At 42.3% G+C, this 25871-nt stretch overlaps 1 protein-coding gene across 1 annotated transcript; it reads right to left on the bottom strand.

Moving 5' to 3' along the window:
* Window positions 1-550: 550 nt before the first annotated feature.
* LOC119387062 (aldo-keto reductase family 1 member B1) lies at window positions 551-25871 on the bottom strand. Its single transcript, XM_037654367.2, has 11 exons — window positions 25555-25871; window positions 20272-20357; window positions 18341-18508; window positions 13904-14020; window positions 13243-13320; window positions 10788-10904; window positions 8842-8948; window positions 8293-8374; window positions 7442-7525; window positions 2260-2342; window positions 551-1126 (listed from the first exon to the last, which is right to left on the bottom strand). The coding sequence occupies exons 2-11, from the start codon at window positions 20347-20349 to the stop codon at window positions 1084-1086; spliced, it is 957 nt and encodes a 318-aa protein (XP_037510295.1). The 5' UTR covers window positions 20350-20357; window positions 25555-25871; the 3' UTR covers window positions 551-1083.

Genomic DNA, 25871 nt, shown 5'->3' with positions numbered 1-25871 from the left:
GTAGTGTGCTCTTGTGCTGCTTCCTCTCTTCTGATGGCCTAAAGATAATTAGGTTCCCTCTATCAGCAACACATGACACAAAAGCAAGCCATTGACATCTAAAGGAAGCTGTCATACGCGCTTACGACGGTCGAACAACTCAAACTGCAGTTGTTCTCCATCTCGTGCCAGAACACTTGTGTCAGCCGGCTGTGAACAGAAGTGTGTCCAAGTCTTTTGCTTTATTAAAGCACCACTTTTACAATACTTTATTTATGTGCGTCAGGAGATATAATATTCAACGCAAGCCGTGCGTTTATCACAATATTTTACGGCTTCGGGCATAACAGCAGGGGGAAAAAATACATGCGTCAAATCCCGATCCCAATCCCTGTCACAATGGTGACCAGGACCTCGTGTTCGATCTTGTCTGGACACACCCATAGATGTATTGTTCCTCGAGCAAAGCGTTTACATTTTTGCTCAAACTGGGCACAGGTCACAAGTATATAAGTTAATTATTGACGCTTTAGTGAAACAGACAGGAAGCAGTACAGTTTCTACAGCAGTTTATTTATTTTTAGAATAACAGTATTTGCACACCTTGTAAAAGGCAGGTTTAAAGCGTCAAGGAGGGTGCACTGCATTCGTGATTATAGTATATTGCGCGGTCACTAGACATGGTGGCAACACCTTTTTCAAGAATGAAATGTGCTATTGGTGTATACAACATTAAGTCAATCGTTGACAATACGCATGCATACAAAGCACAACAGAAAGGTCTCAGTATTGACAAATTACAATTATTTCTACTTCTTATCCTAAAATAGCCCATTACTTCGTAGTTGTAGTTGCTGAAATGGCTTCTACACTGGGAATCAGGGTTTAATTGTGTAATCGTATTGAACACCGCAATAACTTAAATGAATGATTGTGTGAATTACATTTTTTTAAAGATTTCCTTAAGGCCATGCTTATATCGACAACTCTAGCACAGTCCCTGTATATATCTGCCTCCAAATAAAACTATTTCTAAATGGTCAAGCACTACTGCCTACGTGTGAACCGGTGTCATTGAGAACAACACAAATCAGAGCTGAAAATTTATGCTGTTTCATGAAAAGGGTAGTACTTGTGCTTAATTGACCTGAAAGAGAAAAGTGGGTCATCATAAGTGGAACATAGCAGGATATGTATACATGACATGAACACAGAACAGCATTAAACGTACTATAGAAATTGTAGCAAGCCACATTAATGCCGAAGGAAAGCTACAGCAAACGGACACTGCTATTACATTCCATGCCATTACCACACAATTAAAAATCTTAAGTTCTCCAGCTTTAAATGCCAAAACCACAATATGGTTATGAGGCACACAGTATTGGGGGACGCTGAATTAATTTCTAACACCTCGAATTCTTTTAAATGATTCTAAATCTAAAAACATGAGCGTTATTTCTTTTCAGGCCCATCGAAATGCAGCCGCCCTATGTACCATAAAGTGGATCTACAGCATGAATGTTGAGATTAATACGGCGCAATGTAGGATTCGAGTTTGTGTGTAAAGCTTTAACAGTGGTAACACTAGATGAAAAATTCGTGAACACAGGGTGTCGCTGGAGCCGACGTTTCGACAAGCGGACTTGTCTTCTGGAGTTGCAGCCTTGAAGAAGACTTGCCGTCGGCTCCAGCGTCGGCTCTAGCGAAATTTCGCGTTCACGAATTTTTCATCTCTTCAAGCTTCGGTCGTCCCTGAACTTCTGTCTTTTTTTAGCGGCAACACTAGTAACTTCAATATAGCAGAAGTCTGACAGCTGCGAGCTGCAGCGAGGAGCTCACTAGAAATGCAAAAAAGATCTTTTATCCCCAAAAATTCTGCCCTGAGGACTATAGTCGAAAGCCCCAGGGACATTCGGACGCATGATATAATGTACCAAGCACGATGGTTCTCTCGTATATCTTGTATGGCGTATCGTACCAAAACTAGAGGTAGCTCTTGCATTACTATTATGGCCTAATATTATTTTACATTGGCTTTGCCAGTAGGACTCTTTCAATTAAAGCAGCTGAACGGGTGGTATTTTATGCATTCGATGCGTTGTCAGAGGACATGGCATTTCACAGCTGACTCATTTTCATCACTTGACCCTTTATTCTGAAATACTTCTACTCAAGGCCCATACCTATGGTAAATGTGGTCTGTCACTAAAAATCACGTAATGTACTTATATATCGTCATATGCAAGCATGTGGTGAAAGCAGCTTGCTTTTCCTTACCAGGTCACAGGAACATATCTGAAATTTTTGTTGCACCCATCAATGGCTTCCATCTCCTCAGGAGTAAGATTGAAGTCAAATATCTGTATGTTAAGAAAAAAGGTAGACAGAGTAAAGAATTTTGTTACTGCAGTTGTCGACAGCTGCTTGAAACAGCTTGTCACTGCGGTGTATTGTTAAAGATCCAAGGAGAAGATGACAGACAACTGGTGTCATAAAATATTAAACCACAGGCACACAGACACGGGCACACACATGCAAGATAGCACACGCATAGGAGAACACGAATTCATGCATCATGTGGATTCGGAATAACTCAGCCTTCTTGGAACCATAGATTTTCGTCTCAATCACTGGAAGTTTGAATAAACACACACTGTCGACAGCCACAGACACATTATTACATTATTACAAAGTTATTTCCATAAAGTAAAGATCTGGCAGTCGCCTGTCGTTAGCAACATAAGCCTACGGAATATAGGTGGAGTTATCTTGTGAAGCATGTCCGCTCATTAGGCAGTGTTCAATAAGCCTTACTTAAGATATTGAGCTAACGGATATAGAATAATTATGCTATTGCAATGACTACACCTATAAAATACTGTTTCCGTTTTCTAATTCCATTCACTGGATGTCCCATGTATATATATGTATATATATATATATATATATATATATATGTGTGTGTGTGTGTGTGTGTGTGTGTGTGTGTGTGTCCACATACTGCAGTTATTACCACGAGAGCGCTATGCTGATGAATGCGGCTAGAAATCATGCGCAGAAGTACAACACTTTAAATGTTGATAATTTAAAAAGCATATATTGGGGACGTTTTGCATTAACACATTTTTAGCAATTATGTAAAACTTAAAATACTAAGTTTGTCAAATTTCGTAATATCGAAACTTCGTTATAGTGAAACTCCGTTATAGTGAAATTCGACCTTTTACAGAAATTGTAGCAGCCGACCGTGTATTTTCACGCTGAAAGCGATGCAAAAAATATCCGAATACGCAATAGTATAGTCGAAAAAAAAATGATTTTCATAATAATAAGAACTTCATTGATAATGGTTTGGGGGTAATGGGTGATGAGCACTATGGGTGGGGCCTCAAGTCCAGGGCTCCATCGTCTGCTGCCGCCTGCCTGGCATCACCCAAAAGCGCAAGCTGTACCTCTGGGTCAGAGCTGGCGTGCTGTGCCTCCCATTGCTCGAAAATTTTAGACAGATTAAACCGACCTAACAAGGAATTTAAATTTGGTAGTTGGTTTGAGCATCCCCACGAAATTTGATATACCAGTGATGGCGAGCCGCCACACCACGGACAGGCTTGCCAATACAGCGTTGGAAAAATTTTGTTTAATCTTACGGATGTCTATGGCGGACGTCTATGGCGGACGTCTATGGCGTCCTACGGACCTAATGATTTGTGGGGGGCGCTGTATTTTTTTCCGTGCCTCACTGGTGAGCAAGAATTTCGCGAGGGGCGTACTCCGAGAATCTGGACGAGGTTCTAGTAGAAATCCCAGAACCCGTCCGCTGCAAGATCTCGGTCGCTACCCTGCCCAAGGATATGGACATAAATAGAAACAAAAAGCGCAGAGAGGAGAGAGTACGATGGCTCGGTAAAGCTTAAAAACACAAATATATTGTATGTGGACGCTTCGAGATATAACTTTAAACGGTCTGTTGCAACAGTACTTAGCAGCGAGAACAGAATGATTACATGTGCCTCCCTGTACACATCCTCGATCGCCAAGGCGGAATGCTTTGCGTTCAAAGAGCAAGAACGGAGAGAGGAACCACAGGCGATTAACATCTCCGACTCGCACGCAGCATTATGTTTCTTTTTAAAAGGCCGTCTCGTGATAAAACTAAATTCCTAGGCGGGAGATTGAAAAACAAATGCGGGCTGATCTGGTGTCCGGGACACACAGACTCGGAGGGAAACGAGAGCGCGGATGCACCTGCTCGAGGGCTCATGAACCGAGCAGAGCCTCGACCGCACTCTCCATCCCCTCAAACATTCCAAGAACAAACAAACGATGAGGACAACGATTTTAATAACAAGAAATCATCTTTCTTGAACTCGCTTGCTGCTTGATGATGCGCCACGAAGTGCTCTCCACGGTGGCTGTGTACGGCACGCCGAAAGCCGAAAGAAGCGTAAGTCCAACAAGCAGTGGTAATTTGTCCAAGCTTTCCCGCCTATTCCATACCTACTGCTTGCCAAGATAACCTCGGCTGTCACCCAGCGTGGTGTTACTGTTAATACAATGTTCACCGATCCAAACCATTGGTCTTCCCATTGGTCTTCATCTAGCCGGATAAGCGTAGCATCACGTCGGACGCCGAGAAAACGAAACACTTCGCTTTAAAATCAAGTATTAGCGAGGCGAGAACCATAACTACGGGAATTTCGCTCATGGGCACCTCATTTTCTGCTTTGTGGCATCAAACGTGCATTCTGTGCAAACATACGATGCCAGGGTCAACAAGTGGGCTAGTTGGTATTGCATTATCCGAGGTAGAAGGCGCGAAGACGACGACGGACAAGAGAGAGAGACACACACAGGGCACCTTTTTCTTGAGGATTTTGCACATGCTGTTGCCATGACCGGCTGAGGGATGAAAAGAAGCCTCACGTCTTCTGGCAGCAGTTTGCGCCGAATACAATACGAGAGCAGGCGTGCTTTACATTTGGCGACTGCGATCAATGAAACTGTGGCACACGGGTTTGATGAAACACTTAGCGGAGAGCCCGATGTACTAGAACTATACGATGTTAGGGTGAACAAGTGGACGATATGATGTCCAAATATTTTAATGAGATCGGACGCACAGTGTCGTTCATTGCGGTCACCGTTGTGTTATGGACTGATTCAAAAGAAGAGACCTGTAGGTCGGTTTTATCAAATACCACCCATATAGTTTTATGGCAGCAGAGCCGTGAATAAGTGCACGAAACTCTAAAAAAATCGGTGGGATACCTACACAAGCAAAAAAAGTTGTTTCCGGGTCAGTACACTCTTCGAAAGCACTTTCATTTCCTGTAGAAGCGTCTACGTTTTGCTGGAGTTTGTCCTTGTCCTCAGATAGCCGATAACAGTTTATTTCGACTGTCGCGAAAATTGTGGCTGCTTGCAATAGAGTTAAGTGTAGGAGGCGTTACATTACAGTGCTATAACATATACAGAGTAATTTGGGCGTTGGCGCCATGGACGCTAAGAATACGTAGCTATGGTACGACGACGATACGATGACCATGATGATAATAATGATAACAATGTTGATAATTGTGATCTTTACCGACCTCTCTGTTGCAATGGGGCGCTCACAAACAGTTATGCAGCGTGTTTGTTTGAATTAGATTTTATTCGATCTATTGCGCTCTATATAAGAGTTCTTCGTACCTCCTTTTTTTTTCTTTTTGCTCTTTCTGCATTCGTGTTTTTTACTTCTACATGCTGCTATTTATGCCTGCAACTTCACCCGTTCTATCTCTTCTCTCCTATGCTGTTTTACCACCAGCACCTTAAACTTTTTTTTGCTTATCTCGATTGCTGGCTCTTTTATTCCTTTTATTTCATTAATTTACAAATACTAAGGCCCACAGCTTTGGTCTAGTCACGATTTACTGTGTATATTACACAACAGCAGGTTTGTCTAACACGCTTGCGAGGCATTTTCAGTGTATGTTAATCTAATTAAACTAAACTTTACTATGCAGAGCATAAACATCAAAGGTCAAATATGATACATTAGAAACATATGAGTATACTGAACAAATCATGCACAACAAACAGTGACAGAAACCAAAACAGAAAAAGCCAAAAATGAGTAAGTTTGCGCACTATAAAACTAATAAGAGTTTCTATTTCAGCATTAAAGTTCCTTGAATAAAACACTTCAGCTGGAATTGGATTCCGACATGAAATCCTGGTGAAGACACTCCTCTTATACTCTTCAATGTTCGCTATTATTGGAGCCAGTGAGCGATCGTAAAAGCGTCGTGTTTCGTTGCTCTTCCATCTTGTGCTTCCGTCCGCTTTAAATCCAAACGCCTCTCAAAGGAGAACGCCGTTTTATACGATGCGCCGATATGTGTGCCCCCTAGTGCCTAAGATCGACACCACTTCCACCAGCTTATGGCCTCTAAGATCCGGTACCGCAGCTAGCGAAGTTCGCCGCTGCCGAAAAAAGCGCTGCTCCGTTTCGGTGGCCGCCCTCTATCACCCGGCGCCAGACCTGAGATGTGCGTTCGCAAACAGCTGGTTGTATTTCAACCATTTGACCAATGGCGCCGGCAGGCGGTTAAATTTAATGCCTCGGTCTTCCTCTGTGGCAATAGTGAGATCGCTACATTGAAGCGAATTAACATGATCCGTTGTATTGAGGTTTAAAGAGACATAGTACGTGTGGACAAGAATGGAATGGAATAACTTTATTTAGGTCCTTCGGAGCGTGAACTAGCACGTAGGGGGCACGACGCAATAATATAATTTTTACTTCGTTATACTGACGTATAACTGCACAACATCAGCGATAATATCAACGGATAATTGCACTGTGTTTAAACTGATAAGTTTACGCAGATCTAAACTTTATTTTGAAATAGCAATATTTGCCATGCCAAATACTGAATATAAACCTAAAGGCCAGCTATAGTACTATAAGATACAGCTGAACGTCATACAGAAATGTTAAAGTAAGGTTATATGCACGTGTGTGTACAGGTGCGTACGTGTGTTCACCCCTGTCCTCAAGTTATGCACAAAAGCAGGAAAAGCATCCAGATGTTTCTTTCTCCAATTTTACTCTCCAACAAAATGGGATGGTAGCCGCCACGTATTTTTCAAACGGCAAGCATTCAGTGCTAATTTGCAGTTTCTCAATTCACCATAGCTCCAGGAAAATCTAATTAAGAGCAGCATTCCATACGCACACTGTGGAGGTTTTGAAAATTTGACAGGTCGTAAATATAGGTTCAGTTCTTAATCAATGCACAATGTTACCAGTTCAGACAACAAAGCTCAATATTTGGGCAAAAGCCATACAGACATGATCATTGCCAAGGATTCAGCGACCCAGCTAAACAATATATTGAGTTTCCATAAAAAAAGGGCTTTTCAGCTTCATCTCAGTAGTATTACAACTGCGTAAAAAGTAAGATATACTTACATCAAAGTTTTCAATGATCCTCTCCTTTGTGACACTTTTTGGAATGACGACTACTCCTCTCTCAACTTGATAACGAATCAAAACCTGGGCAACAGCAGAACTTTAGTGTTATTACCAACCTCTAGTTTGAAGTTTTACTCTGCTTTTGATAGAAAGATAATTATTGTGCACACTTTCTTGCAAGAAACACTCAAAAAAATATTCTCGATAATAATGAATCTATTTAATCCACGCTTAAATAAAGGCGACTGCAACACTGTCACCCCCAGAGGTACTTTACTACAAGTCTTATTAAGTGTGTCGCCTTCCAGTTTATGCACTACATCGCATCAGCATAACGATTACTTGCACATGATGTACTCGATGCATATTAAATACTGCAAGCCTATATAGCAGGGGTCTCAAACACGCGGCGAGCGGCTTCACAAGGAATAGAATGTTTGTGGCTTTGCTAAATGGTACTCGCATTATGTACTCGCCTATTGCGATTAACAACGCTTTTTGCGAGCGGAATTTTCAGCGCGCTACTAAGAAACAAAATACGACGTCGAAGGAACCACAGGGAATAAAGCAAGCGCGAACTAACAACTCTTTATTTTACCAAATCATGACGAAATATATTGACACAAGGGAAGAGATAAAACGTTCACACGTGCACAAGAAACAGATATCCGATCCGCAACCTGACGCCCACGTGTCTCGAGGTCTAGTAGCTTCCCTGCTCTGAATGAACGACGCCTCCTCATTTTACATTTTCACTGCTCCAGCAGGAAATATTTAAAAAAATATATGAAGGCTTGAGGACCTGCGCGCAACTCTTCAGATGATAGACATTTAATGCATTCCGTCACCTGAGCTGATGTCTTTCCGTGGGACTCAGCAATAGACTTGATGACAGGATCTTCTAAGAGGGTTGGTTCGTCAGGATTTGCCCTGCATGTAAATGCACACAGGATAAATGAAAGCGATGAACTTAAATACAACGACTCCTAACATGCTTTCACAATTTGGGGCATAGAGGTTAAGCGAGATGGGCCCGCAACTTTCCATAAAGAAAGTGTGCACGGTGGCTTCGAAGACTACGTCACACAACCGTAGATAAGAGAAGTTCTGTGTGCAAAACACGAATTCTGGATTCGCTTAATCAACACAATATGCCAAGATGCATTTATTTTTTTGTATGTTTAATATTGGAAGGAAATGAAAACATGCTTGCACCAAATGTGCCCGCACTCGACCATTTCTTTTGTCCTGATTGTCGCCATTATTATGAATATTATTCTAATTATTTTCTTGCTTTACGCAGCAAGTATCGATAGACAGTACTTAGAGAAACAGAAATAGATTTCTGTTTGAACTTTAATACTTTTTAGCATGGCTCACGAAGTACAGTGCCGTACCAGGGTCGTTCAGGGGAGCCAAGTGGGCTGTAAGCAGTTAATGCCATGTTGTGCTCTCGGCAGAAGCTGAGCAGCTCACTTTGGTTCAAATACGGATGACACTCCACCTGCAAACAATGTTCGCAATTAAAAGTACAAAAAGTACATACACATCACGACCGTAATGACACGGGCAGCAGGCAAATGCTGCAGAAGTCGTTACAGTGCCTAGAGTAACCTATCACGAGAAGGAGTTGTCTGCTATCCAAAATATCTTCCAAAATTATAGAATAGCGGGAAAGATCATGCCTCGAAATGATAAAAACGAGTGTTACCTCTAAAGTGAATAGAATTTTTTTTACTTGAGCCGGCAAGTCGCACGATCACTACTTATCATGCCATAAGTCAACAAATATGGGTGAAACATCGATATTAACAATGTATGTTGTTATCCCACGGTCATGACATCTCACAACACATAGGCGTTAGCAAATGCTAAGTACTTTCTGCTTATCATCGGAACTTTCTTTTCTTCAATAGCTGTGGTCCTTCTGCCCCGTTATTTCTTCATTTGTTATTTCTTCATTTGTTATTTTTGTTTGCGAAAAATGGTCCCTGCTTTAAGTTTATCACAGTGCACATGCCTAGCAATCTTCGAACATGGAATAGTTAAAATTCCTTAGCCACGCAAAAGGAAGAAAGCTGAGGGAGCGGATATTATGAAAAAGTCCGCGCTTTTTAAAGATTGGATTGAGTACGCACATTTTGTGGGATACATGCGCACTATATCAAGAGTGAGTTTTTTTAGCCACAGCGCACTGGCAGTAGCGAACTTAAAACCGCGGGAATTGACAAAAAATATTCTTTTGAACTTGAATTTGTGCATTTGGCCTGCTCAGGAACATTCCTGAATGAACATGCTCGAAGTGTTCGAAGGAAGTAGCCCTCTAGCATACGGGAGCGTCTCGTCCCCATTTCTTGCTCTCTCTCTCTCGCTGCCAAGAAAAACAATTGAAAGTACCACCATAATTTATTTTGTATGTATTTCTTGCAGTCCTGCTTTGTACCATGTAAAGAACCGTTAATGCCTTTTCCCAAATACAATTTAATTTTTGTAAAACTTGGCGCGATGTTAATAAAAATTTTGTAAACAATACGAGGCACTCTGCAGTGATGGCAGGCATGGCCCATTTTTATTTTATACCTTGCACTTAAACTCGCACAATTTCCTCCTTCCCTTTTCCACTAATGGCTCCCTTGAGCAGTGTCATGCGCCGATCCCAATCTTGAGTAGCCAGTTTTTGCAAAACATCTATGACGGCACTACTTTTTGAGTGCCCCTTCCGCCCGTCCTACGATCGCACACGTATATGGGATCGCTTGAATGCTCAGAGAAAAAGCAAAAAGACAAAGCCGCATATTGAATATTAAGTTTTGTACAAGTCCGCCACAATTCGAAGATGTTTCTTCATGTTACAATTGTCTACCTGTCCGTCTTTTATTTTTCATGTTGTTAAAGCTGCACACATTTCGGGTTCAAGTTTCTGGTGTTCTGTTACCCTCAGTTAATCATCAGTATTGCCGACTGCTGCAGCTTGTTTTCAGGAAAGCACACAAACCAAAAGGTTATTTCACACGTTCTATGAAGAAACTGCAGCAAATATGGGCAGATATGTGATAATAATTTTATTGCAGTACAGAAGTCATAAGTTCGGTCATACAACTTTGATTTCTCGATATTTTGCTTCAACCGTTGCTGAAATATTTGTACCGCAAACGAGAAGGAACATACAACCAAATAATGATGAATTCAGGTTAAGTTGCTGCTACAGATGCAATTTTATTTTGGATAACCTATTGACCGTATGAGTGATGGCAGATTTCCCGTTCAATTTGTCTTGACGGCAGTGAAACTATCGTCATTTTTAAATCGTGAAGCCCTTGTTATTTTCCATCATTGCGCTTACCTGTAGAACGGCTGGCTTTATTGAAGCAGACTCATAAAGTCTGTCCATTTGCTGCTTGTTGAAGTTGCAGACACCTATGCTTCGCACCAAGCCCTGGGCAACGCAGTCTTCCATTCCCTACAAGCATAAACAATTTGCAGAGCTAAAAAGAACTTTTTCTTTAGAAGCACCGCAGTATGATTATCAGCACTACGTTGTTGGAGTCTGATTACCTACGGTTCCATGCGGTTACATACGTCTTGCTGTCAGGTTATATGGTAAGGAAAGCCGAGCTAGTTGGTACGAATGCATTGTGGAATAGCGCAAATAACACACAGGGACACAGATGCCAACAGGTTATAGGGGTCTTCCCGTCAAATAAAAAAAAAAAATCACAGCATATCCACGGAGTGAATGATGATGAGTGGGCGAAGCTGCGGAGGTTCATCGGTAAACCGTGAATCTTCCGTGAATTCTGCCCAGTACATCTTCACCGACGTGAGATCGGGCGCGTTTATACTAAAGGTTCGATGAGTTATGACGACTTGCAGCGCACTTTAATTTTACATGTACGCTGTGAATTTTCATTTTTTAGAAAACCATTGCTTAGAAAACATCTGGCGTCTTTCGTTAAGCAGCTGGCGTCTTTTCGTTTTGCTTTAGAAACATCTGGCGTTCTTTCGTTTTGCTTTTACAAAACATCTGGCGTCTTTTGTTGGTTTATTTCATCAATCAACGGCGTTTTGAACAAAATTTTTATTGTTTAATCACGCACAGGAGAAATCTCACCAGGCACTACCTTGGAGGTAAAGAATGGCTGCTAATGGGAATGAGAGACAGAAGAAGTCGTCTTTTAGCTAACGCTGCGAATTTTTTATTGTTCAACAACGCACAGGAAAAATCTCCCACCGGCACCACCTTGCAGGTCAAAGCGTAAGACTGGTTACATACTACGCTACGAGGGACGAACGGGTGCCGCTATAAGGAGCTTCGCCCCTAAAAATAAGCCACCAGTACACCGTGAAAATTACTGAGCCATAACTTTTGTAACAATTAGCTTAGTTTCTTAAACATTTCATTCCATAATTTGAAAGTGCAGAATCCTAGCATATATAGCTTAGACAAAGAGATAACGAAGGCTGTGTAAGCAATCAAGATACTGTTGCAGCACAGATGGAAATATCCTTAGTCAATGCAGGTAAATTTGTGTCAGTCTCTTCAAAAAAAGTTGTAACTGCACGACATGGACCCTTGCGTAAAGAGTTGCCAAACGCACAAGAACTGCCAAACGCACAAAAACTCGCAAGGAGCTTAATATCAGTGGTGAAATATGCGTATCAAAGAGTAAAAATAACAAACACAGCTATGTTGGCAATCTCACTTGAAAACAGGAACGTCGTGTCAAAGTATATTACTTTTTCCTGTGGTAACCAGACACTTTGCATGAAGCCGATAACGCTAATTGATTTTCGATGGAAATCATTTCAACCAAAGATCACTATACAAAGTGATGAAAAAGCACAGCTAGCCTGGCAACAGCTAAAGGACACAGGTGGTGTTCCCGGCCAGCGGTCACTCCTTTTTGGGCCAGATTCTTGGTTACACGGTCCCACGAGCCAAAGGTCACACGAACAAATGCTCTACGCAACCCGCACTGCTTGGACTGTGACTGATCATGGCACGTGACCTAAGTGAATAATTCAATGTAGAACGCACATTGCCGCCACTGGAAGTGCCAGCACAAGAAAAAGAAATAATCAGAAAAAAGCAGGCGGGCCTCGTCACCTGAAAGTGACGCAGTTCGGTTCTGGCACATGGGAGAACGCTGGAAAGGAACGTCGCTTGCAGACACTACTTTCACGGTCCGATTCAGCAGATATGCCGAACACAGCTATGATTACAACAGTGTTGAAATCCAAGAGAAGGCACGAGTCAGGGGAAGATGGAAGCTTGTGATGAAAAATGTGTAAAGGGGGCGGGGGTGCTGGAGCCGACGTTTCAACAAGCGGACTTGCAGTTGCAGCCTTGAAGAAGGCAAGTCTGTTTGTCGAAACGTCGGCTCCAGCACACCACCTGTTTACGAGCAGTGTTGAAATAGCAGGACAACTAAATGCCCCGGAGTCAAGTGCAGTTATTTGGACGCTGGCTTAGTTTACATTGACAATGGCTATGTGATGTAACAGCCCATTTCAATGACCATAATTGTTGCGGTTTTAACGTCCCAAAACCACGATATGATTATGAGGGACGCCGTAGTGGAGGGCTTCGGAAATTTCGACCTCCTGGGGTTCTTTAACGTACACCCGAATCTAAGTACACGGGCCTCAAGAATTTTCGCCTCCATCCCACGGCCGAGATTCGATCCCGCGCCCTTCGGGTCAGCAGTCGAGCACTATAAACACTACCACCGTGGCGGGTCATTTCAATAACCAGTATATTGGTATTAGGAACACTGCTAAAAAAGCATATAGCTTACCTTCCAAACTTCAACGTAATCGACATCGCTATCAATTATTTCCCCCGCGGCGTCACGTGGAAAGAAGTCGTCGCCATCCTGAGGAGAAACATTTTTTTTTTAATCTATTACTCTTCTCAGGTGCCTTCGATACAGTTTTGCCGCAGACTTTACTAGTCCATAAAATTTGAGCCCGTGGGTATTCAGCACTTCTGACCAGGAAGGTAATGTTTATAACAAGAAATACATCTACGTTTAGTGAAAAGCCACAAAACATATTTTTGTATAGATCAGAAACAAATCTATTTTATAAACATAGTTATATTCCAAATGTTATTCCCTCGCTCCTGATTTATTAAATTTATCACGTGCTCTTTGAGCCCAAAATGAAAATAATTAGTCCTTTGTATCCTTAGCGCGTCTGAAGATTGCGCTTTTTATAACTTACTAGAATGAACCAACTAGCCCAGAAAAACACTCAGTTAATAATGCGCTATGATATGGAAAACATAAACAGTATTTAAAATATTACAATAATTAACCAGTTACGTGCACCACCAGGCAGCTCGGTCATGCATAAACCCTGCGATACTGCAGTTTTCAGTTTCAATTCAGGGTTAAGTAGCATCATGAGTACAAGCTAGGGGGTTCCTGTCAAAGTGAACCTGAACTACTGCCATACCTTATAACCAAATGGCCAGTGCATGAGGTAGAGGTCCAGGTATTCCAGACCCAGAAGTTTCAGAGACAGCTGGCATCCTTCAACTGCTCTGGCACGAGTGTAGTAGGTGCACCAGAGCTGCGAAAGTCACAGATGTGTGTATTTCATTGGGAGTTTTTCAGACTTCGGCAAGCTATTCAACACTTTGTTATTTTACACCATAGTGCTAATGCATTCATTATTGTCCTTCATATATACATACAAAGAAATGACTGACCAGCAGGTTTGCAGCTGCGCGCACCACATCTCTAATACCGCAATTCATGACTTGTTTACAGATGAATCATAAAAACTGGTGACATCTTTTCAAAAACAATACATCCAATAAAAGTTGTTTTATTGCGAGCATTCTGATAAAACCTGCATGCAGATTAATTAAAATCACAAGATGGCTCGACCTTTCTGGTGACCTCTGAGATCAAGTCAGAAGTGAAATCCTATCGTAAAAAGACCCTATCACTCACCTCATTGGATCACAGCAAATTCGAAGAGATAGATCTGGCGTGATAATGGATCAGCCAAAGTACCAACAAAATTCAGTGCACATCATTGCATTCAGAAGGTGACGTGACAATGAGGAAGATGAGATGCACTACACCGGTCTCCATATAAGATGCCGTTTCGGCAAAATGGTATGCTGATAGCTTGGCAAAAGCTTCTGTGGTCTAAATACTTCTGATAATGGCTCCACTTACATCCATACAAAAAAACTGTTTTGCCATGACGTCACCTAATCATCTTGGTATCATCCATTTCGTACTAGACCATATACACAAACAACTGGATTGCCTGAACATTCTATAAAGAGGAATCAGGTAGTGTCACACTTTTCAATAAACATGGCGCATGCAGTATAAAGGTTTGCTCGCCTTTTGTTTACGTATTTTACTGTTACTTTTGCGTTTTTTATGCGTTCACACAGACGAATCTTATAATATTCTTGTACACTGTTTTACCTTACTATGTGCATCAGACCTGACCCAAGTATGTGCGCGCAGATTACCCCCACGAGTGTCAGTGTCACACAAGGCTCTCCATGGTGTCCAAGAAAGCCATGGAATGCCATGGAATAGTGATCGATAATGCATTTAACCCTCATGGCTGCTGCAGACAAGCCAGTGAGGACCGTAATTATGCTTGTTTTCAATGGGTGCCCCATGCAGTCTATTGGTGCCAGCTGGTATCCTTCAGCAGCCATCCTCAAGGTGTGAGTCTGTACAGTTCCAATTTCACTATGTTGTCAGCTCTGGCTAGCTCACAGTGCAGCTACACAACGACAGAAAATTGAGCTGACTGGTCGGGATTTATCGCAGAAATAGTGCAGACACGAATACAACAGAAGAACTCGTTTCTGGAAATCATATGCATGTATCCGAAGTATTCTATTCAAAGTCGACGCTTAATGGGCAGTACGACGACGGTGTCCTTCACAGAAGTCAGGAATTTACATTGGTTCTGCGGTTGTCCTTAGTTTTAGTGATGTATACCTATGCAATATTGATAATGAGAAACATCTAAGGTGTCTGCGTCAATAGGATATTTTGCTACGCGGATAATTACTTCATTTTTTGTCATAGCGACGAATGTGATTCTGCCGTTACCACCGCAACCGAACACTTTAAAAAAATGGGAGAGGCTTGAAGCTTACTAAAACTAATGTGTCAGCAGGACGAAATACAATGTCTAGATATTTCCCTGTCGTTTCAGGCAAACCTCGTGTTTTGGCGGGAATCCCTGAGATCGCCGAAAACGTTGCTAATCATTTTATCTAAGAATCCTAATTTTGTAAGAAATGAATTAGCTGTCCTGCCTCAAGTCCTCTCGCACGAAATCGTGTGTGCACAAAATGACCGCCAACTCAGGCTTCGCGTTTGTTAGAAGTACGTTATCCTCGTGTTACAGCAGCCACTACCTCCGAACGCTTAAAGAAGTTTATTACTTCTTCAAGTTCGAATATGGTTGCAGGGAGAACGAAGAACAGGGAGACAGGCGTAGGCACTTTCTACATCAATTGCTTATCGTACAGGCGAAAGAAAACAGAAAATAAAGGGGAAAGAGGGGAGGGAGATGAAGTTGTTTTTACGGCTGCCAATGAGTTACTTGTAAGTAATGCACCATCGTGCAGGCAAAATAAGTGTAGGTAAACTACAAAAAACGGATTTACTTTTGTAAAGTATACACTAATAATTCAACAAGATGTCGTGCAGGTGCAGTGTATGACGTTTCTTTTGGCAACAGTCGCTTCTGCGCATGACAGACAAGCCTTTGTATAAATCAGATATTTATTGAGCACAAAAGGTTGTTACTCGACTCGTTATATTACGCTGTACGGTCGCTGTTGTAAATGAACATCAAAATTTGATAAATACAGTTTTATACAGACATAATAATCAAGAAACGCGTCAGAGGCACGACATATTGCGAGCGCAACACATGACTGACTTTCAGCTTAATCAATATTTGCGCAAGTTCGTGTGTAAACGAGCCTTCAGCTACCTTGCATAAAGATGAAATGTCGTGCTAGAACAGTTATTTTTCACGAGGACCCGCATGCGTCCCAGATTCACGGGTGGAGCTGCCATTCCTGAATATGCACTGATAACTTTTTTTGCCTACCTTATTTTCCGCCAATGTGTGACTTTTCAATTGATAGTCGCCGTTTACGCTGCCCTGGTTCTCTCGCGTCTGTGTCTGCACGCCTAACGTTTTCTGCTTTGTGCAGCTACTTTTAAGACTGGCTTGGCAAGTGAAATTGCCAAATGTAATAAAATTTTATATTACATCAACATTTGGCAGCGTACAGGATAACACGCCATGTGCTTGTGGCTGCGGGAGCTGTGTGTTTATAGATTTTAGCTATGTCTGATCGTGGTAACACACATATGGCTCACAATAAATATGTGTCGCAATATAATAGTTAAGTAAATTAGAAAATCATTGAACTTTATACGGATAAAAGTCACCACTGTTTACAAAAGCGTAATATCATCGTTAGGTTGGCGCAAAAAGTCAACGAAACCTGCATAAAGCAACACTCTACAGCCAAAATTCGGTACTACACCTACATACCAGTGCTCCAGTTGACCACATTTCGCCGCCAACCCCCACTTTCCACACACACACACACACACACACGCACACACACACAGTACTACTCATTCGTACAATGTATTACTCACCTAGTGCAACATACCTTTTTATAATTTTGTTTCTTGTTATAGAATATTGACAAGCAATCATCAATTCATGATAACAAAGCGTACTTTGAAAAGGTGCGCTGCTGTTGAGCCCACAAGTGGAATGATAGTGGTCTTCACTATTGGTAGAGTGTACTGGAACAGGGGAGTGCTCGGAACAAGCTTCGAAAAGTGAAGACCAAACAGGGTCAATCCGCTTGTGGCGCTGCGATCGGTAGTCTGCAATGTGTCGTCGTTTAAGAGTTGCGCGCGGCTCAGTCAAAGTGATGCAGGGGTATAATGCCCGCTTCCCACTCAAAAGGCCCGGGTTCGAATCGCAGCTGTACACGGTGGGTTTTTATTCTTAGTGTCACTTTCTATAGCTGTATTGGTTTTCCTTTGTTTCTTATAACTAGCTTCAGTTGCGACGTGTTGCTTCAAAAAGTAACGCAAAATGTGAAATAAAATAGAATAAATTTAACAGTGAGCGCAGTTATTTGCAGCGCCACCACGCGGGATTCAACAAAAACGCAAAGTGTGGCCACCGAGATTTTTGCGAATACGAGACTCGAAATGAGATTTCAGATTTTACTTCACATTTTGAACCAACACGTAGCAACTGAAGCTAGTTTTAAGAAACAAAGGACAACCAATACTGCTATAAAAGGTGACACTAAGAATAAAAACCCGCCATCTACAGCTGCGATTCAAACCCGGGCCTTTTGAGTGGGAAGCGGGCATTCTACCCCAGGACCACTTTGGCGGAGCCGCGCGCAACTTTTAAACGACGACACATTGCAGCCTACCGATCGCAGTGCCACGAGCGGATTGACCCTGTTTGGGCTTCATTTTTTGTACATTGGTGCTGCGGCCGTTCCGAGCACTCCCCTGTTCTACTACACTCTACTATTGGTAAGCTACTCTGATGCACGTTGGCTAACCTCTCAAGTGTGCTGCCGACTCCGCGTGAGGCACAGTGCACTGTCATAATGCGCATAATAACTGAATAATAATGGTTCATTTCTCATACAATACGTCATGTCCACCACGTAACTACCCTAAGAGTGGGAAACGAGAATGGCAAGCTTCCCATAGCGCTAGAAAATTAGGCATCTTAAAACAGTTTCCTGTTCTCCACAGGAGCGTGGGAATGACTTGCCCTTTACTTGCTCACAGGGAAGGAAATGAACTGAGGGGTTAAAAGGCAAAGCAAACACTATACCTTGCTGGTGATCCAGAGGTCTTCCCTACTCACGGTACCATCAGCAATCTTTGCACTGACGGCGCTGCCCACTTCATTTTCATTTTGATAAATAAGGGCACAATCAAAATGCCGGTAGCCCGTATCAATGGCAATCTTCACTGCTTCCTCCACCTTGCCTGGGTCTGACTGCAAAATTATTGCGAGGGTCATACTAGATTTGCAATAACAGAAAAAGAAAATATTTTAATCATAATGTTACCAATACTCTAACTAGGCATCTAGGCGAGACAGGAGAAATCGCGTCCGGGAAGCACACTTTGTGACGAGCTATCGCAAGACGCAGTGTTTTGGATGTCACAGAAAAAAGTGCGTACATTTTTTATTGAAATGATGAAATAGGAGAGGTTGGTGCCATTATGGTGGCACCGCCTACTTCTTCTCGCTTAGAAGACAAAACATGTAGTAAGACATATTTGAAGTTTTAAGGCACGAATAAGACGCGGACGAAGAAAGGAACACACACACGGGCGCTCCGTGTGTGTGTTCCTTTCTTCGTCCGCGTCTTATTCGTGCCTTAAAACTTCAAATATGTTTAACCAACAAGCCCAGTCTGCCATTCTCACATGTAGTAAGAAAAATAATGACACAAAATGCAATGCAGTAGAACACATGATATGAAAATACGCACAGACGAACATCACACAGCAGTTCAGTTACGTCTAATATGTACACAAGTGTTGTATCACAAGTTCAAATAGGAAAAGTCAAATGGTTCGATGAAAAGTCCAAACTTTCGGACTTATATTTAATAGACCCTGGCAGAAAACTATGCATTACATCAGACTTGAGAGAAAATAGGAGATTTGAAACATTATTCCACCGCCTACGGCTTGGCGCAGCATTTACGCGACAATTCCTACACAGGATAAAACGTGCGTCTAGTACAGAATGTTCCTCCGGCCATCCTGACGAAGGTGTACATCACCGATTTATCGAGTGCAAAAAATATGCATCACAACGAAAAGGATTACGAGCAAATCTACTACTTTTAGACAGAAGGCCTTTCACAGTGAATATAATACTAGGTCCACGGCCAACAGCAAGTCTTCAGAAAAGAGCGCTTGTCGCCTTCAAGAAGTTTCTTGAAGAATCGAATATTTTATGGAAATATTGACCTACTGCACACGACGTCGACTTCCCCTTCATATTAAAAAAATGTGTAATATTTGTGATAGTGCGTTTGATTTTATGTGCAATCATTTGTGTCAGTGTGTTTTCCTGTGTATGTCAAGCAATACAGAATATTTGAGTTTGAACGTACGTACATTTTACTTTTATTTCTCAAGCACTTACCCAGCCCCTTGCTTTATACAAAAGTCACTTAGAAAACCAATTACATAGGTAGTTTACTGGAACACTTGCAGTGGCAGCCACTTGCTAAAAAGAACTGAGTGACTATTGTTAGTGATTTAAGTCACTAATGCACAACGCCCAACTATACACCTAACGGTTGTCACCATCATTTATTGAAAAAACTTCCGCTCCAAGAATTAGCGTTGCCATATGTGCGTGCAATTGCCAAAGAAAAGGCTGCTAAGCGCTGAATTACACATAAACTTCCAAGATTGTCGGAAATGCTATGAAATATTTATGGCCTGTAGCGCAAAAACCGATCATTTTTTCACTTGCAAACATGGTGATTTCACGTTTTTCTATTTCTAAATAGCATCATCTCAATCACGAGCCCGCAATAATATAAGGCAATCGCATGTATTTAGCTTGAAGTTAAGAAACACTGAATGAATCAAATAACGACAGAATACACTATTGTTCATAAAATGTTTTTACTCACAAGACACCACATTTATTATTCCAAGTTGCAGGTTGAATAAGTTTGTTTGTTGAAAAAAAAAGAAATCGACCAGAAAGAACTAAGCGAACGAACACACCTGCCACGTTCCAAGGCCAATAATTGGAATCTTGAACCCCGTCGAAAGTGTCACAGTGGGAACAGAATTTGCAGCCATTTCTTATCCTACCGAAGAAGAGCGTAATGAAAATGAGCAACTGAACCACAGCATACCACAACCACAGCATGATTCAAATAAATGCGTAAGGCAACAGAAAATAAAGCATAAAAGGACCAACTATATTCGTACCAAAGATAGCGATGTTTTATACTACACTGTCAAGCTTGAACACATGCTTAGGTCTTGTAGGCTCATCTCAAACAAGCACAGCAGTTTCTCAAGCAGTAAATTACTCGCCTGGTTTTGGTAACTTTTCGCCCTTATGCACATTGTCGTCGTTGTTCTACTTTCAGTTACGACAATTTCTTCGAAAGTTCAAAAATCTGGCCTTTGTAATATATAACACAGTTATTATCGGTTATATTTAGTATTCCAATAATCTAATAATCCAATAACAACGGCGAAAGCCTTTGAATTTGGTATAATTTATTAAGCCACAATAATTGCTACAGGCCGCTTTTGCTATATCTCAAAGCTTGGATGGGTTCTCCACATGAAGAACTTCAATTCGCCCATAAGACATAACCGCCTAACTCCACTAATTAAAAGGTTAATTAAAAGGTTAAGGCAGCGAGCAAATATCGTATTTTCCTTGAGGATTTTGGACACATTTCTTGAAACACTCGGTATAATGCATGCATGCATACATACATACATACATACATACATACATACATACATACATACATACATACATACATACATACATACATACATACATACATACATACATACATACATACATACATACATACATACATACATACATACATACATACATACATACTATCGGCGTCAAATTAAACTCGAACAGCGGCAAGCATTCGCAGTGGTACAGTGCGCGCCCTCCAGTCATCACTATTGACAGGCGCGCGCATCCGGTTCGGCAGCACTGCGCATATATGCGCGCCTGTCCATGGTGATAGCTAGACGGTGCGCGCTACAGTAAAACCTCGGTGATACGAATATCGCTGGGTTAGCAAAAATATTCGTATCATTCGAAATTCGTGTCACCAGAAAACACGAAAAATAGTATGCGACAAAAGAAAGACGGCATACATTTTTATTCAGTGTTTCTCAGGGCCTCACCGACTTCATGAAGAGCTCTGACTGATTGCCAGTAAAGTTTTTAGACGTCAACGATCATACTTGTACTCGTAAATATACGGTGCATGCGCGCGTGTGTAATTAATGAACCAGATGTGGTGTGACCCGTGACCGCTAGTATCCCCTTCCTAATCATACTACGCTTTTTTGCGAGACACCAGAGTACTGCGGCGAAAGTGACTTAAGAAGCGCTTTGCACGCGGTAGATGAAGGAAAGAAAATTTTATAATCGCTGTCCTTTGATGCTTTTATTTTCTTATCGCGGTGGTGTTGGGGGTGCTTTTCGGGAGATTTATGGCCGTACCCGCACGATAGGGAGGTTTGCTCAAAATTCGGGAGCCTCCCGTGCAAATCGGAGAGTTGGCAGGTGTGCGCGTATGTTGCGAGGCCTAGCTCCTTCAACAAGACCGTCCGCTTCGTCTCTTGGGGTCTTCGTCCACCTCTCATGGGACTTCATGACAGACCCGCAGCCCAACTTTCAGTCTTGTTTCATAGAACGTCTGATTGCGTGGACATGGCTTGCATCGACGTGGCAGGCACTTGTTAACACAGTACAAAGACGCTGCTGCCTCGAGCACAGGAGCACGCGTCAACGTGTCGAAAAAAAAAAAAAAACGCGACGTCAGCGTAATCTGTAATCTAAACGCGAGGGAGCATAAAGGCCTCCAAGATTCGTGCGAATTATCTCAGAGGCAACGACGCACCGCTGATGGTCGCGCAGCGCGCATGCCCGCGCCCGCGCGTGACTGCCATGCCTTCCCCGACAGCGCGGGCAGCACCTGTTCGTACCTGTACGCCGGCGTACGTTCGTATCAAACGTTGCGGGGTGCAAATCGGTTCGCAACAACCGTACTCCAATACATTGCAGGCTAATGGGCCTTGGCCGGGACCACAGAAAAGTTCGTATCCCCCCGAAATTCGTACGAGCCGTGATCGTATCACCGAGGTTTTACTGTATACCACTGCGAATGCTTGCCGCTGTTCGGGTTTCATTTGACGCCGATAGTGCATGCATGCATGCATGCATGCATGCATGCATACATACATACATACATACATACATACATACATACATACATACATACATACATACATACACTAGAAATATGCATATTCGTCTTTTGACGCGATAACGTTAAAGTGCTCGCTTCGCAGAAATTGGGGTGTCGGCTTCATTGGTTGTGAGCGAAAAATCAGCGTTGTCCGTAAGCGCAAATTTGGGGTGGATGCAAATAAACAAATAATAAAAAAACTTCATTTCGAAAGGGAATCGAACCCAGGCCTTCCGCGTAACAACCAGGTGTTCTGCCACGGAGCCACGCCATTAGTTGGAACAACTTCCGAAACAAACCTTATAAGAATACCATGTAAAGCAAGGAGTGTCCTTAACGCGTGCAATGTTGCGTGGCAGAAGCGTAGAATCGCGCCAGAGGTCAAGACATATGAATTGCACAGCGGTGACAGTGAGTGCCGGCGACATCTGTCCCATTGTCCTTTCACCAATCACTTTCGGCACGCCTGCTGTCATCGTGAAAACGGCAACTTGGCAGCTTTACAGCCGATTTCGTAAAGCAGACTACTAGAGATGCGGAGCTCGCGTTATCTACAATCTGCAATTCTAATTTATTAGAAATTTACTCTAAACCTCGGGCTTTCCCTAAGGTTTTGAGACTCCAGGGTCTTCGAGGTTCACAGACAGGCGAATATCTTCGCATCCCTCGCCTGAAGGGAACACTTAAAAGAAACACTCTTTCGAAAGTGCAGTTGCATTTTTTCGGCGGAGATTCTTAATTAGTTTGAAGAGTAAATTCAGGTTAAATTATTTTGGCTTTCTTACATATATAATGCGGCGTTCATCATGATTTCGATGCAAATTTTATGGTCTTTTGACTTAATGCGGTTATTTTTAAAAATAAATAAAATGCGAATGTTACCAAGCTACTCTTATATCTTTCTTTTTACCTCATTTTTGAAATCATTGTATGCTCTCTCTTAATACACACTTTAGCCTCATCTCGACTCTGCTAAGATTGCGTGCTGGAATATGGCGCCGTTTCCCACATTTCGCCTTAATTCTCCCGTCTTCCCCCAACCCAACCCCCGTTTTCCTTGCTGTTGTTGTTTATGCCTCCGATTCATGCAGTTGATGTTCAGAGCACGTTACTTACCAATTCAGACAAACAATACTCTTTTGGAATGTCCTCTTAACGCGTGCAGACCGAAATTCAGACGAGGTGATTTATACACCACGTTTTGTAACTACTTCCACTAAAGAGCTACTTCATAATGACTATCAGATTGCGCGTTTACTGGACTACTGTCTCGAGGTCATCTGCTTTTTAACATACCACTGCCACTCAATCAAGACGCGCAAGACGTTTTGATGGAGCGGCCGTGACTGCGACATTGCTTGCACGCGTCAGCTGAACTGAACTTTATTTTCGTCGTTTTTTTTTTGCGAACTCCATTTTATTCAGCATTGTCCATACAGAAATTGTGGAAAGAAAAATGCAAGGATAAGAGCAAAAAAACTCCTATGTTAGCAGCTTGACGAAGCTGCTACCTCTTTTTCCTTGGCATCGAAATCCGGAGAGCACAGATATTAAACATTTGCACATTGATCTGCAAACTGCAGAAAATCAGAGAAAGAAAAGCTGATTACATCAGTCTCAGGTTTACATAAGAAAGAGCAAAGAAAAAAGGGTAACAAAAGAAACAAAGAAAACAAAAAACAGCGTACAGTCATTCATGATTTAATGCACACGTTGCTAAGCGGCTATACTACTACATTGATTTAAAAAAATACTACAAGAATTGATTATAGAAAAGTGTACAACATAAAGTATATGAAAAACCTAACTCCGGGAGAGGTACAAGAGAACAATTGACGAGTGAAATGCTACATGTATTACTCCTAAGGTAAAAGCAAACAAGAAACAACGAAGGATCGTATATATTACATTAGCACTATTGTACGAGGTTTTCTTTTACACTAGTATTCTAGCAGGACAAGAAGAATAACTAAAGTACATGCCAGCACTCTGAATGAGACGATTTTTAAATCTTTTTTTTAAAACATATTAAAGATAGAAATGGTTGTTTTTATTTTCAAATGCGTTAAATCATTGATAAAACGTGCTGAAACGTCAAACGTGTTAAAACGTGTTAAGACATTTCGTGCTGCGATGAGCTGTAAGTCATTTTTTTAGAAAGCCGTCAAAAGCTGCCAAAAGCAGTTTGACGAGGCAGAATGGACCCTGATTTTATTTTTACAGAGTGCTGTATAATCGCTAAGTGATTAAGCAATTGCTGGCTTTTTCACTTAAAATCAGCATGTGCGGTGAATACAAGTCCTTTCATTGGCTTAGCACTTTGACAACATCAGGTTATTGCTGAAGGCAGTTTCGCATGGGAACCTGTATAGGTGCTACTAGGCATGCATCGAAGATGCTTAGCAAAATACACGCATGTTATCCGAATACCCCAAATCGGATGCCAAACAGGAAATTGGGTTATATGGCAAATATTTGAGAAGAACGTCTTCACAGGGATCTTCCATATGAAATGGCATACGGGGTCACGAACGCGCGCATGCCCTTTCCTTCTCGCGTTACACTTGCTCCGCTTACATCACATTTTGTTCCCGTCTGCGCACCCTTATCCTCAGTGTGTGCCCCAACAAATCTGGAAGAAAAATAATTTGTCCCATCTCTTCTAGAAATTGGCGCTCAGCGGTGACTTTTGAGGCACCACACATGAGATCTGCGGTTAATATCACGAATGAAAAAGTTCTATAGCATCGCGCTATCCTAACATCATTACAGTCACAGTCTCCACCACTCGCAAGTTATTACTCACTGTAGCTAAGCCTCATCAGGAAGATAAAGCTTTCCAGTCCTGCACGTGCGGCGTAGCGTTACAGCAGCCCGTGCAGGACTGGAGAGTGACGGAGCTGGTTGGTAGTATTGGTAGCGACAGCGGCATGCTAAAGCTCTATAGCATCGTCGTGTAAGCTGTACTTGCGCAAAATGTTTCCAAATGATGCGATCAAATGTCTTCGTAAAGTGTAGCGAAAACCATAACTGTGGCACCTACCCAAGCGGCGCTCGCTCTTCGGGATACGGTCGTTTGAAGAGCACGCTTTTCCACTGGAATGATATATGAACGTCGGGATGCTCAGCGCTTCTTCTCCCTCTGCCGTGTGTGTCGAGCCCACGAAGCTATCGGATCAAGAGCGCAGTGGGAGCTGACGCCGATTCAGCGCGAGGCCAGCGATGTCATGCAGCGTCCGAGTCGGTCGGCACTCCTGACGCGTGTCGCCGGCGATAGCCGACTGCAAGTCCGCGAACCGTAGATCTCTAGGCAGCTAATACTCTTCCTTTTATTTGTTTGCCTTTTCGAGCCAGCCCAAG

This window comes from Rhipicephalus sanguineus, chromosome 1, assembly GCF_013339695.2.
Source record: "Rhipicephalus sanguineus isolate Rsan-2018 chromosome 1, BIME_Rsan_1.4, whole genome shotgun sequence".
In the NCBI taxonomy this organism is placed as follows: domain Eukaryota; kingdom Metazoa; phylum Arthropoda; class Arachnida; order Ixodida; family Ixodidae; genus Rhipicephalus; species Rhipicephalus sanguineus.
Note: the sequence above shows the minus strand (reverse complement) of the source record. Positions and strands in the feature narration are given on the sequence as shown.

Coding starts and splice junctions, on each gene's coding strand:
- LOC119387062 (XM_037654367.2), bottom strand. CDS start 20,349: ATGGCTGCAAATTCTGTTCCCACTGTGACACTTTCGACGGGGTTCAAG. Junction 8,375..8,841: donor GGCTCCCCTGAACGACCCTG/GTACGGCACTGT, acceptor ATTTACATGCAG/GGCAAATCCTGACGAACCAA. Junction 2,343..7,441: donor GGATCATTGAAAACTTTGAT/GTAAGTATATCT, acceptor CTTAACATACAG/ATATTTGACTTCAATCTTAC.